This window comes from Phyllostomus hastatus, unplaced genomic scaffold (assembly GCF_019186645.2).
Source record: "Phyllostomus hastatus isolate PE091 unplaced genomic scaffold, TTU_PhHast_1.1 phas_scaffold_501, whole genome shotgun sequence".
Lineage (NCBI taxonomy): Eukaryota > Metazoa > Chordata > Mammalia > Chiroptera > Phyllostomidae > Phyllostomus > Phyllostomus hastatus.
The window spans coordinates 18,341,047-18,353,110 of record NW_025334033.1 but is presented as its reverse complement, the minus strand read 5'-3'; the positions used below and the strand labels follow the sequence as shown (position 1 = coordinate 18,353,110).

General features: G+C 36.4%; 1 protein-coding gene across 6 annotated transcripts in view; it reads left to right on the top strand.

Annotated features, from left to right (window-relative positions):
* Positions 1-12,064, top strand: part of MYO5A (myosin VA) — a 179,798-nt gene that overhangs the window by 60,353 nt on the left and 107,381 nt on the right. For all 6 annotated transcript variants that reach the window (XM_045822393.1, XM_045822390.1, XM_045822394.1 and 3 more), the window contains exons 2-4: positions 5-115; positions 3,344-3,515; positions 8,729-8,873. In XM_045822393.1, the coding sequence (XP_045678349.1) occupies positions 5-115; positions 3,344-3,515; positions 8,729-8,873 (428 nt within the window). The remainder of the gene's footprint in view (positions 1-4; positions 116-3,343; positions 3,516-8,728; positions 8,874-12,064) is intronic.

Here is a 12,064-nt window from a genome sequence, read left to right as displayed (position 1 = left end):
CTAGTTTGCCAGGGTTTGGATACCTGATCCTGAGGAAGTCTGGAAGTCAGCAGAGCTGCTCAAAGATTATAAGCCTGGAGATAAAGTCCTGTTGCTTCAGCTTGAGGAAGGAAAGGTAAGAATTTGGCTTTTATTTGTTGTCATGGGCATAAAATAAAGTGAATTCAAAAGTGTGTTTGCTGTGGTATACATAACTTTAGCTGGAAGTTAAATTTTGAACTGATTTAATATTTTTACTTATTAAATTGATAAAGAATGGCACAATGGCAAACTCAATTCTCTATCCCAAAGGGTTAGTGGAAATAGCAGATACTTAAAAAATCCATTATTTTGCTTCATTAATTGACTATGATTTGGTTTAGGTTCACATATAATCTTCCCAAATATGTGTCTCTTTATCTGTATTTTGTTTAGGCTAGCATTAAAATGTTTTAATATTAACTAACGTATAGTGTCCAGCACAATAATGCACCTTTTTTATTACAAAACCTTTTATTATAAAATCATAAGCATGTAGCTCTGTAACATAACAATATCACACTCAAACACACCATGTGACATTTTAGGTAAAATGTTCAAATTAAAACTATAAATTATTATACCCATATTATTACTCTACCAACCACCAAGCAGGCATTACTTCTGCCAGACTCTGTATTTCATATCATCTAAGGAGCTAGTCTGAGATTTGGTATTTGTTGGAACTACTTATTTGAAAAATATTTAAAAAATGAAATGTAAAACCAACTGTGTCTCAATATTTCCCTATTTGCATTCACTGGATGCGTGGGCTGGTCTTAGTGCCGTACTTGTCAGTCTCCACTGCGTTTGACAAGGCACATCCCACTTTTTCTTAATAACCTGTGTGACATTAATTTCCTTTAAGTAACTTGTCATCTAGCCAGGGAAACTAGGTATAAATACTAGGTATAAATACTGAAAAGTTAAGTAAAATACAGTGTATATAGAATAGTTCAGTACCACAAAGATGTCAAAAGGTAAGTTTATGATGAACTACCAATTGACTAATACTATCCTGACAGTTAACAGGTATTGAGCACTTAGTGAGTGCTTTATTTGCTATAACTCATTCAATCCTCATAATAAGCCTATGAGGTGAGTCTGTTATTATTACAACTTTATAGATGAAGACACTGAGGCTCAGAGTTTGGGACTTGCACCAAGTTATATAGGTATTAAGAGGTGAAGCTGGGATTTAAAGCCAGGAAATTTGCCTTCATGGTTTGTGCTCATAACCACTCTACTATACCATAAAGACTGTGAGGACTTCAGGTTCCCCACAGAGGGGCATTTCATTATGGGCTGCTTTGTCAGGGAAAGTTTTAAGGAGGAAGGATTTTGACTGGGTCTTAAAAGGTAGATAGAATTTGAATTGACGAAGAGAAAGGGGGAGACTCTGTGAGGATTGGGATGCATTTTGGAGACAGTGATTATAACAAGTTGATTGGAGTAGAGGTTTAGAAGGGTTTGTGTTCTAATTCAGGGCTTGAATATTAACGTACTGGCTATATTCCATGTTAAGAGGTGACAAAAGGTATGCTTTCTGACATCAATGTCAGGTAAGAGAAATAGATGTACTTAGGAATAGTGTGACTTATAATAAGTGTAAATGAGAAACGAAAGTGGGGAAGTGGTCAGGAGGCCAGGGAAGGTAAGGAGTCAGGGAAGCATTTTCTGAGGAATGAGTAGACAAGGGGAGTGCATTTCAGGGTGCAGAAAAGCATGGTCAAAGGCAGGGAGGCATTCACAGTATTGTGTGTTTGGGGAACTACACAAGTTCATTTCATTGGAATATAAAGTGACAATACAGGACCGGCAAAAGCGTAGGGATGGGAGCCAGATCACAGAAGGCCTGATTTCCTGCTAAAACTCTAAGACAGCAACTGGTACACTACGGAGAGTGACTACAGGATTTGTAAACAAAAGAGGGTGTCAGGTTTGTGTTTTAGAAAGGCCTCATTGGTAGCAGCATGCAGGATGAACTTCAGGAGAGTAATACAGAGGCAAGAAGAATAGTTAGGAAGATGGTGGGGAAGAATTAGGCAAGATTAGGAGGGCCTTGAATGCCAAACTAAGGAATTAATTTATTCAACATTTATTGATCATCTACTCTGTTAGGTACATGTTAGGTACTTGGGGCTATATTTTCTTGTTAATTTTCACAGCAACCCTGTGGGTTGGTAGGTGATATTATAACTATTTTCCAAATAAGGAAACCAAGGTTCAGAGACATTAAGTAGTTCTGCATGAGATCACACAGCCAGAAGTGGCTTTTGTGTATTGCAGGGGCCAGTACAAGGGCCAATTAGCTTTGGGGAAGGACATTATACCCTAATAAGCAGGCAGAGGGGGGTAGAAGGCCAGATTGCAAAATTTCTTCACCATTTAGCATAGTTCATTTCAACCACATTTGAATATCTGACCTCTGCATAGCTCTTCAGTATTAACAAAGGTGACTTTTTACAAAACCAGCTTGTCCTTCCCTACAATTAAATTGCATTTTTTCCCTTTTTACTGGTATATTATTTGTCCTTAATACATAGTTGAGTCTCAGTTTCCATGCTTGGCTTTGCCATAAAGCCATATTCTCTTGTCTTTAAAGTGAGTAGTACTTCTTAACTTTTGGGACCAAACATCTCATTAAAAATCAAATTAAAACTATGGACTGTCTTTCAAAAAAATTCATATATATGTATATATTTATAGACATACACTTAAAGAGTTATAAAGAGTTAAACTTAAAGAGTTATAGCTAATTTCAGGGGATTCTTAGATCTCTTGGGGTTCAGTATTCTCAGGTACTTACCATGTATCAGGCATTGTCTCCTTTAATTTTTACCACATCCCTGTGAGCTGATTGTTATGCCCATTTTACAAGTGAAGGATTTAGGTTAAGTAACATACCCAAGACCACAAAAGAATTAAGTACCAGTTTTAGAATTTGAACTCAGGTCCATCTCACTCTAGAGCCAAGTTCTTAACCACTGTATTATACTGTCTTCAATTTATCCTAGGTAAAGAGAAGAAGAACTTAAAGGTTAAATAAATACTTATGGTTCAGTAACTGGGTAAAAGAAGATATAAGCTAATACTTCTTAAACTATATTAGCAACAATTATTAATATGAGTTAATATACCTAGTAAAAAAGAAAACTCATTACTTTTGCCATTTTCACCATTTCTGTGGTTTTGGAAGGTGCCAGGAAAAGAATGCATTTAATAGTTGAGAATCAAGTCAGAAATAGGAAATAAGCAAAATGCATGGCCCTGTTTCTCGTTTATTGCCTGGTTTATCCAGATGCTGTGTCTTGTGCATTTTCAGGATTTGGAATATCGTCTCGATCCAAAGACCAAGGAACTGCCTCACTTAAGAAACCCTGACATACTCGTGGGTGAAAATGACCTCACGGCCCTCAGCTATCTTCATGAGCCTGCTGTGCTCCACAATCTCAGAGTCCGCTTTATTGATTCCAAACTTATTTATACATATTGTGGTATGTGTACTTTGCTGTCTGAGTGAACTGTGAACTCTTTCCTCTAATGGGCATAACCTTGGAAATACTGTGCCTGGGGAATGAGGAATGTATGTGATTGGATTTTCTCTTACAGAAAATTTTACTTCAGAGTTATCATTAACTAACTGCACTTTATGTTGAATAGCTCTTTTTGTGAACTTATATAATTTCCATCAAAATAAAAAGCACTATGCTTCTCTTTTGGATCCCCCCCCACACACAGAATTTATATATCAAATCAAATGCCAATTTACCAGTTATTTTCATCTCTTTTAAAAACTAGTACATCAAGAATAGATATCTAAAAAGTTGTCTTTGGAGCTAGTACAAGAAATTTAATTTTGTCTTTTTTTCAATGACTTAGAAATGCAGGACTGACTTGATTTGTAGTAGCCATTCTTATTTTTTTTTAATGTATTGGGTTGACATTGGTTAATAAAATTATATAGGTTTCAGGTGTATAGTTCTATAATACATCATCTGTATATTGTATTGTATGTTCACCATCCAAAGTGAAGTCTTCTTCCATCACCATTTATCCCCCCTGTACCAACTCTACCTTCTCTCACCCATTTTCCCTCTGGTAATCACCATATTGTTGTCTCTGTCTGTGAGTTTTTTCTTTCCTTCCCTTGCCTTGCCTTCCCTCTCCTTCCCCTTCCTCCCTCCCTCCCTTCCTCCCTCCCTCCCTCCCTTCCTTCCTTCCTTCCTCCCTTCCGCCCTTCACCTCTTTCATCCAGCTCCGCAACCCCCCCACCAGCTATCAGTCTGTTTTATATATCTGAATCAGTTTTTATTTTGTTTGTTTGTTTATTTTGTTCATTAAACTCCACATGTAAGCAAAATCATGTGGTATTTGTCTTTCTCTGATTGGCTTATTTCACTTAGCATAATACTCTCTAGGACCATCCATATTGTCACAAAAGGATATAGTAGCAATTCTTGGTTGATCTGTTTGCCTAGGTCCCTGCTTGTTGTAGTATTAGCTGCCAGGGGCCCAGCTCAGGATTCTTTTCTGTCTCTTACAAATTAAGCATGCACATGTATGTACATTTGGGTTCCTTTCCTTCTTTTCTCTCTATTTTCTTTTTATACTTTATTTTTTCTCACATCCCCAGCTTTTCTTCTCTACTAACTTCTCATTTTTCTTTTATTAATCATTTTCCCGAGTCTTACATCCAATATTTCCATTCATTTCCTTCTTAGTTTATTTTCCTGGGGTGCCCCACTCATTGATGGTCAATTCTTCATTACCCTTCCATTTTGGACAGGAACAAATGTCTTTTCTTTTTCTTCTCTTTTTTTAAAGAATTCTATCTATCTATCCATTATCTATGTATCTATCTATCTATCATCTGTCTAAGAGTGTAGATGGGAGTAAGAAAGAGAGAAAAACACCAATGTGAGAGAAACATCGATTAGTTGCCTCTCATACACGCCCCAGCTTGGAACTGAACCTGCAACCCCGACATGTGCCCTAATAGGGAATCAAACTGGTGAACTTTTACTTTGTGGGATAATGCCCAACCAACTGAGCCATACAAGTCATGGCTGTCTTTTCATCTTAAAAGAATTTGTATCTTTGCCCTGGCCAGTGTGGCTCAGTTGGTTGGGGCATTGTCCCATAAATTGAAAGGTTGCAGGTTCTATTCCTGGGCCAGTAATCAAGGCTCAACTACAAGAGAAGGGTGTACTCAGCTCACATGGATGGTGCACCTCAAGTACCCAGTTTGTGTGGTAGGGGAGGCTGTGCCACTGGACCCTACAGGACTCCTACTACATTAGGTCATGCTATCAAGACAGGTTATCATGCAACTCTACCTAATACATAGAAACAAACACAGGGAGGCTGCCAAAATGAGACAAACAAATGTGGCCCAAATGAAATAACAGATCAAAACTTCAGAAAAAGAACTAAACAAAATGGAGATAAGCAATCTATCAGATGCAGAGTCCAAAACACTGGTTATAAGGATGCTCAAGGAACTTAATTAGGACCTCTATAGCATAAAAAGATTCAGCCAGAAATGAAGGATATACTAATTAAAATAGAGAACAATTTACAGAGAAACAACAGTAGAGTGAATGAAGTTGAGTATCAAATCCTTATGTTCCAATGATTTGATAAGGAAAAAAAAACAATCAGAACAACAAGAAGAAAAAAGAATCCAAAAAAAAAAAAATGAGGATAATGGAAGCAGCCTCTGGGACAATCGCAAGGGTTCCAACATTCCCATCATAGAGATGCCAGAAAGAGAAGAGAAAGAGCAAGAAATGGGAAATCTATTTGAAAAAATAATGAAAGAACAATTCCTCAGTTTGGTGAAGGAAATAGACATGGAAGTCAAAGAAGCACAGAGAGTCTCAAACAACACGGATGCAAAGAGGCGCACTCCAGGACACATCATAATTAAAATGCCAAAAGTTAAAGATAAAGAATCTTAAAAGCAGCAACAGAAAAGGAATTAGTTACCTACAGGGAAATTTTCATAAGACTGTCAGCTGATTTCTCAAAAGGGACTTTACAGTCTAGAAGGGATTGACAAGACATTCACAGTCATGAAAAGCAGGGACCTAACAGCCAAGATTACTCTACCCAGCAAAGCTGTCACTTAGAATTGAAGGGCAAATAAAGAGCTTCCCAGACAAGAAAAAAACAAAGGAGTTCATGATCACCAAACCATTATTATATGAAATGTTAAAGGGACTTATTTAAGAAAAAGAAGAAAATCAAAACTATAAATGATAAAATGGCAACAAATACATAACTATCAACAACTGAGTCTAAAAAACAAACTAAACAAACAAGAAGAGAGAGAGAATCATGGATGTGTAGTGTTTTGATGGTTGACAGAAGGGAGGGAGCATGGGGGCATGGGTGAAGTGGTCTAGGGATTGAGAAGTACAAACAGGTAGTTACAGAATAGCCATGGAGATATAAAGTACAGCATAGGAAATCGAGAAGCCAAAGTATATAAGTGCATGACCCATGGACATGAACAATGGTGGGGGGATTGCCTGAGGGAGTTGGGGGTGCTGAGTAGACAGGGGCAAAAGGGAAAAAATTAGGACAACTGTTATAGGATAATCAATAAAGTATAATTTAAAAAAATACAGAAAAGACAATTTATCTTTTATATCCTTGATATTAACTCTTTTTTCTTCCCTATGTATTAACTGAATATACCTTTTCTTCAATTTCCCTTTTTCTTTAATTTTTTAAGTTTTTAAAAATTTTATTTTTAGAGAGAGGGAAAAGGAGGGAGAAAGAGAGGGAAAGAAACATTAATGTGTGGGTGCCTCTCTCATGGCCCTCATGGGGGCCCTCACCGGGCCTGCAACCCAGGCATGTGCCCTGACTGGGAATCAAACCAGCAACCCTTTGGTTCACAGTGCACACTCAATCCACTAAGCTATACCAGCCAGGGCTTGCTTTAATTTTTTTCGTACATAATATTACCGTCTTAATGAAGCCTTCCCTGCCCTACCCTGTCACCTATATCATAAACCCCTTTTCTTCTTAGTATATCTTCCTTTTCCATTTAAATGTTCTCCTTTTCCTTACCACTATCTAACCTATGATACATACATTTTTATTTACCTTGCTAATTGTTTGAGTGTCCCACCAGAATATAATAAAGTACACGAGGGTAACGATTTCTTTTTTTGTTTACTGTTGTAAACCTCTCACTTAGACTTGAATGATATGAGGGGAGACCCCAAAAAACCCCAAATTTATAAAAAGTTGCATATTTATTCTTACATGTTTAAACTTCAGTCACCTTTAAAAACCTTTTCAAAGACCTGTTGAGATGTTTTTCCACTGCTCAACAACAGTTTTTGAACTTGTCAGTTTTGGTGCCTTTAGTGCTTTCATCATTTTTTGTTTCACCTCTTCCACATCGACAAAAGGTTACCCTTTGAGTACCTTTCTTAATCCAGGAGAAACAAGGAAAATGTTGCTTGGGGCAAGATCAGGTTGATAGAAGGGTGGTGCATGGGGGTCATGCTGTTTTTGGTCAAAAACTGCTGAACACTCAGCTTAGTAAATCACCCACCCGTCACGAAATACACAAATGTGTTGAAAGAGTCTTCACAAAATTTTCACTGAAGCTGAAGGTGTGATGCCAGTTGGTACACTGATACAGATGGGTTCCTAGAACACCAATCTAGCAGGGGGAGCCTGTACTACAAGGAGCCCGCTCTCCAGAAGATAATTCTTTTTTGTGTATGTGTGGGGGGTCCCCCCTCATAATTAGAGCTAAAAAAATTTTTGTTGAATGAATGACTTCATTAAGTTAATATATATATACTGTAAAATTTAAGGAAATACAAAAAAGCTACAAAAAAGGAAAAGAATTACGTGTAATTCACCACTGAAAAATAACCAATATCATTTTGAGTTATAGTCTATATGTGTGTAAATGTAAGAGAGTATTATTGGATATAAAATTGGAGTCAGTTTCTATACAGTTTTGTGTCATGTTTTTCTATGACTTAATATTCTTTAAAAATATGATTGTGGTGGTAGCACACTGGTGTTTCATATGGCTGTGACAAAATGTATTTAACCACTCTACTATATACTTTGTTTATTTTCACTTTTACTGTTATAAATAACATTATGATAAATATCTTTAAAATATCTGTTGCATGAATCTCTGATTCATTTGGATAAATTTCTAGAAGTAGAATTTTTTATGTAAATATTCGGAAAATATTTAGAATTCTGTTAACATTGCCACAATTGTCATTATTTTAAATAACCTAGTTCAGCTTTTAAATGGTGTTGTATTTAGTGCCAACCAGGTGGCTCAGTTAATGGACCACCATCCTCTACACCAGAAGGTTGCAGGTTTTATCCAGCTGGGGTGCACACAGGAGGCAACCAATCAATGTTTCTCTCTCACATTAATGTTCCTTTCTCTCTCTCTCACCCTTCCTCTCTCTAAAATCAATAAATGTATCCTTGGGTGAGGATTAAAAAAGATAAAAAATAGGGAAATAAATGGTGTTGTATTTAGGACTAGATATAATGGGTTCTGAGGCAAAGGCTCTGTATGGCTTGTTTTGATTCTTAACAATTTGTTCAATATTAACTGAAATACAAATTTGTTTTCACTTAACTAAGTTTAATATGCCTATTAGAATATAATTGACTTCTTCTTTTGCTTTTTCACCCCCTTCCCCAGGTATAGTCCTAGTTGCTATAAATCCTTATGAACAGCTGCCTATTTATGGCGAAGATATTATCAATGCATATAGTGGTCAGAACATGGGTGATATGGATCCACATATCTTTGCAGTTGCTGAAGAAGCTTATAAGCAAATGGCCAGGTTGGTGAGACTGTTATTTCATGATTCTTATTAGATGAGATAATTTCTTTTTTGCAGAGTCACAGATATTTTAAAATACAGTGAATGACAACTTATAAACTATCATTAAATAAACAGCCTTGACTAATGTGTCTTAGATGGCCTGCATTATTGTTAAATAGCCTACATTTGTAAAAGGACATCAGACTTTTTAAAATTGCCATTGGAATCTCATCATGGTCCTGTGACTATGCAAGGAGAGATGTTGTGTTCTACAGATGAGTAGATCAAGGATTGGTGGTATTGAATGTCTTGCCCCAATGTCTTTCAGCTGAGTGGCTGACAAGAACTTAAAGGCCTAAATGCTGGAAGAAATCTGCCTGTATCTTAAAGAAATAAATATCAAGGAAATTGTGAATTTTAATGTTAGCATTGTATGCTAGGGCATGAGTGATCCTCAGTAGCATCAGCAAAATGTCTTTGATATTAACCATGGAAGCCTAACATTTTAAGAGAAGAGACTGGGGGGAAAGGCTGCTTTTAAGTCTAGATTGTACTTTTAATAATACAATGTGATGTAATTCAAAACTGGATGTGTAGAAGAATATTATGTATTTAACTCATTTCTCCAGCCCACAGGTATTTCTAGCCCACAGGTAAGAACTTGGCATGCTATAAAAATGATATGGGAAACCCTCAAACAATTTGTGGGGTGGTGAGAAAACTGATACTCCAGAGGTTTTTACTTTTTCCTTTCTAACCAGGGAGAGTTGGACAGAATTTCACTCTCCTTGTGACAGAATTTTTGGAATTTTTTCAGTGACAGTCTATAGAAAACATTATGCCCTTTTATTAATAAAATATTATTGATACTTTAAGAGCAGCAAATAATTATTAAGTGCTCTCTTTGTGCAAGATATTATTTATTTGCCTTCTATTTATTAGCTAAGTTTATCCTCACAGAACTTAGAACTTTCTGAGGTGGTATTACTATTGATCTTCATTTTGCTGAGAAGTTATATAGCTTTCCCAAGACCACATAACTAGGAAAACTAGTTTTCAAATCTCATTAGTCTGATGCTATGAAAAATTAACATATTAAATATAAAATGACTAACCAGAGTTTTATACTATGTAACCTGCCATATTATACCAGATTCTACTATAAAATAGTAATTACTGTCAAAAGTTTAAGAAACTTTGGGAGCTTTTTAAAGCTTAAAATTGAAAAAATTCCATCTATTAGTGTATTTTTCCCCTGAAGTTAGAAAAGCCCAGCAGTTTGTATTTGTATAGTCCTGGAGCACTGCAAACGGAGTGAGCCCCACGTAAGCACAGCCTGAGAACTACTAAGCAGAGAGGGAGTTGCATGAAGGGCCAGAACCTAAAAGTAACCTCTGAGAAATTTTATACTGTTCATAGAAAACTATATGACTTCTTTGAAAATGCTCTTCATATACATGAAAGCTTGGCTCTTACCATCTTTGTTATTGGTAATCCACAGATAGTATTAGATTTATATGAATATTTCTTGCTTTTTATCCTTAGATTTACTTTGGCTTTCTAACATTTGCCCCCTCATTATTCCCCTGTTGCTCAGCCACTCAGTGTGATTCATTAACTGTAGATTTGTTTGTTGGTTTTTTCTTTGCTCAGTTTTTTCATGCATTTTTACCATATGCTTCAACTAGTTATGATATTTTGTTTACCTTTTATATGAATAAATCTATACACATAAAATGTGCCACAACAGCTAAGCAGACCAGTCTGCTTAGACCTATAGTCTGGAATTGATATTGCAGGGTCATTCTTTTCCCTTACCAAATGAAGATTGCCATCTTTACTAGCCATGATTTCTGGAGCATCACCGGTGCTGCTGCAGGCCCCTTGCATCTTCGGGGAAGGTACAATTCATTGCCTGTTCAACAGACCTTTACTGAGCACCATCCAAGCACAGTTTGGGGCCTGGGGACACAGCAGTAAACAAATTAGACAAAATAGTCAAAAATTTTACCATCATAAAATGAGGCATGATAAACAACAAAAATAAAGATATACAGGCTGTCATGTATTAATAAGTGATACTGTGAAAAATAAAATCAGAAAAGGAGGTACAGAATGCTGAATGTGCCAGAAGGTACATGTACTAGGCTCAGGGGAAGCCTCATTGTAAAGCTGCCTTTTCTGTTTTCTTAACTTAAAAAAAAAATCAGACTTTTGAAAAGGTTGGAAAATTGTATACTCCTAACCACCTAGGGCTCAGCTGCTATGTGGTAACAAATATCCTATTTATGCAGACAGACTTGAAGTAATGCACGCTACCTGATAAGAAGAGTTTTATGTATGGTGTAAAGGTGGATTAACTTGCATTAATTAATTGCTACCATATTTGGATGGCCTACTATGTGCCAAGCATGGTGTCAACATGTTACCGCTAATCTTCACGACATCACGGGGAGCAGACAGATGAGGAACGTAACTTGTTTTGGCTATCATACTAATAAATAGTGTCTGGGAACTGAGATTTGAATCCTGCAGAGACTCCAAAGCCTTTATTCTTTGGCATGTAGTTTTCTTACTTTCAGCTGGGTGGTCCTACTCTAATACATCTATTCCTTCCAGTTAGCATTGCATACTTAAATTTCTGCACCTTTCATTCAGCCTAGAATATCCTTTTTGTGCTCCTTCATCTGCCTGATTTCTATTATTCTTCATTTTATCAAACTTTATTTTTAGACCACCTCAGTTCCCAGTAAATGGTTCCTCTTCAGAATTCTTTATTATATGAATTTGGGACTTGCTGAGTACTATCTTCTCATAGGGTTGCAGCAGGAATAAAATACAGTAAGTATAAGAGTTTGTGAAAGTTAAGCAAATATAATTTACTACTTTTATGATCTTGATATTAATCTCAGGGGCTCTGTACTGATGGAACAAAAAAGTTAGATTGAAGAAGAGGATCTGATAGCCATGTGACAGGCTGCTTACCAGCAATGAAATTACGTCAGTGTGTATTTCTAGGAATGTTTATTTTCACTTCCTGCATAGTCCATCTCTCTGCCTCTCCAAGGAACAGCTTTCACCAGAGGCAGCACACTCTTTTATAGTAAATATTTACACCTCACAAATAATACTTAATACTGTCATTATGAGCTTATTGTCTGGTATAAACTTTTTATAAAATTTAAATCTTCTTTTTGGGATTGATCAAA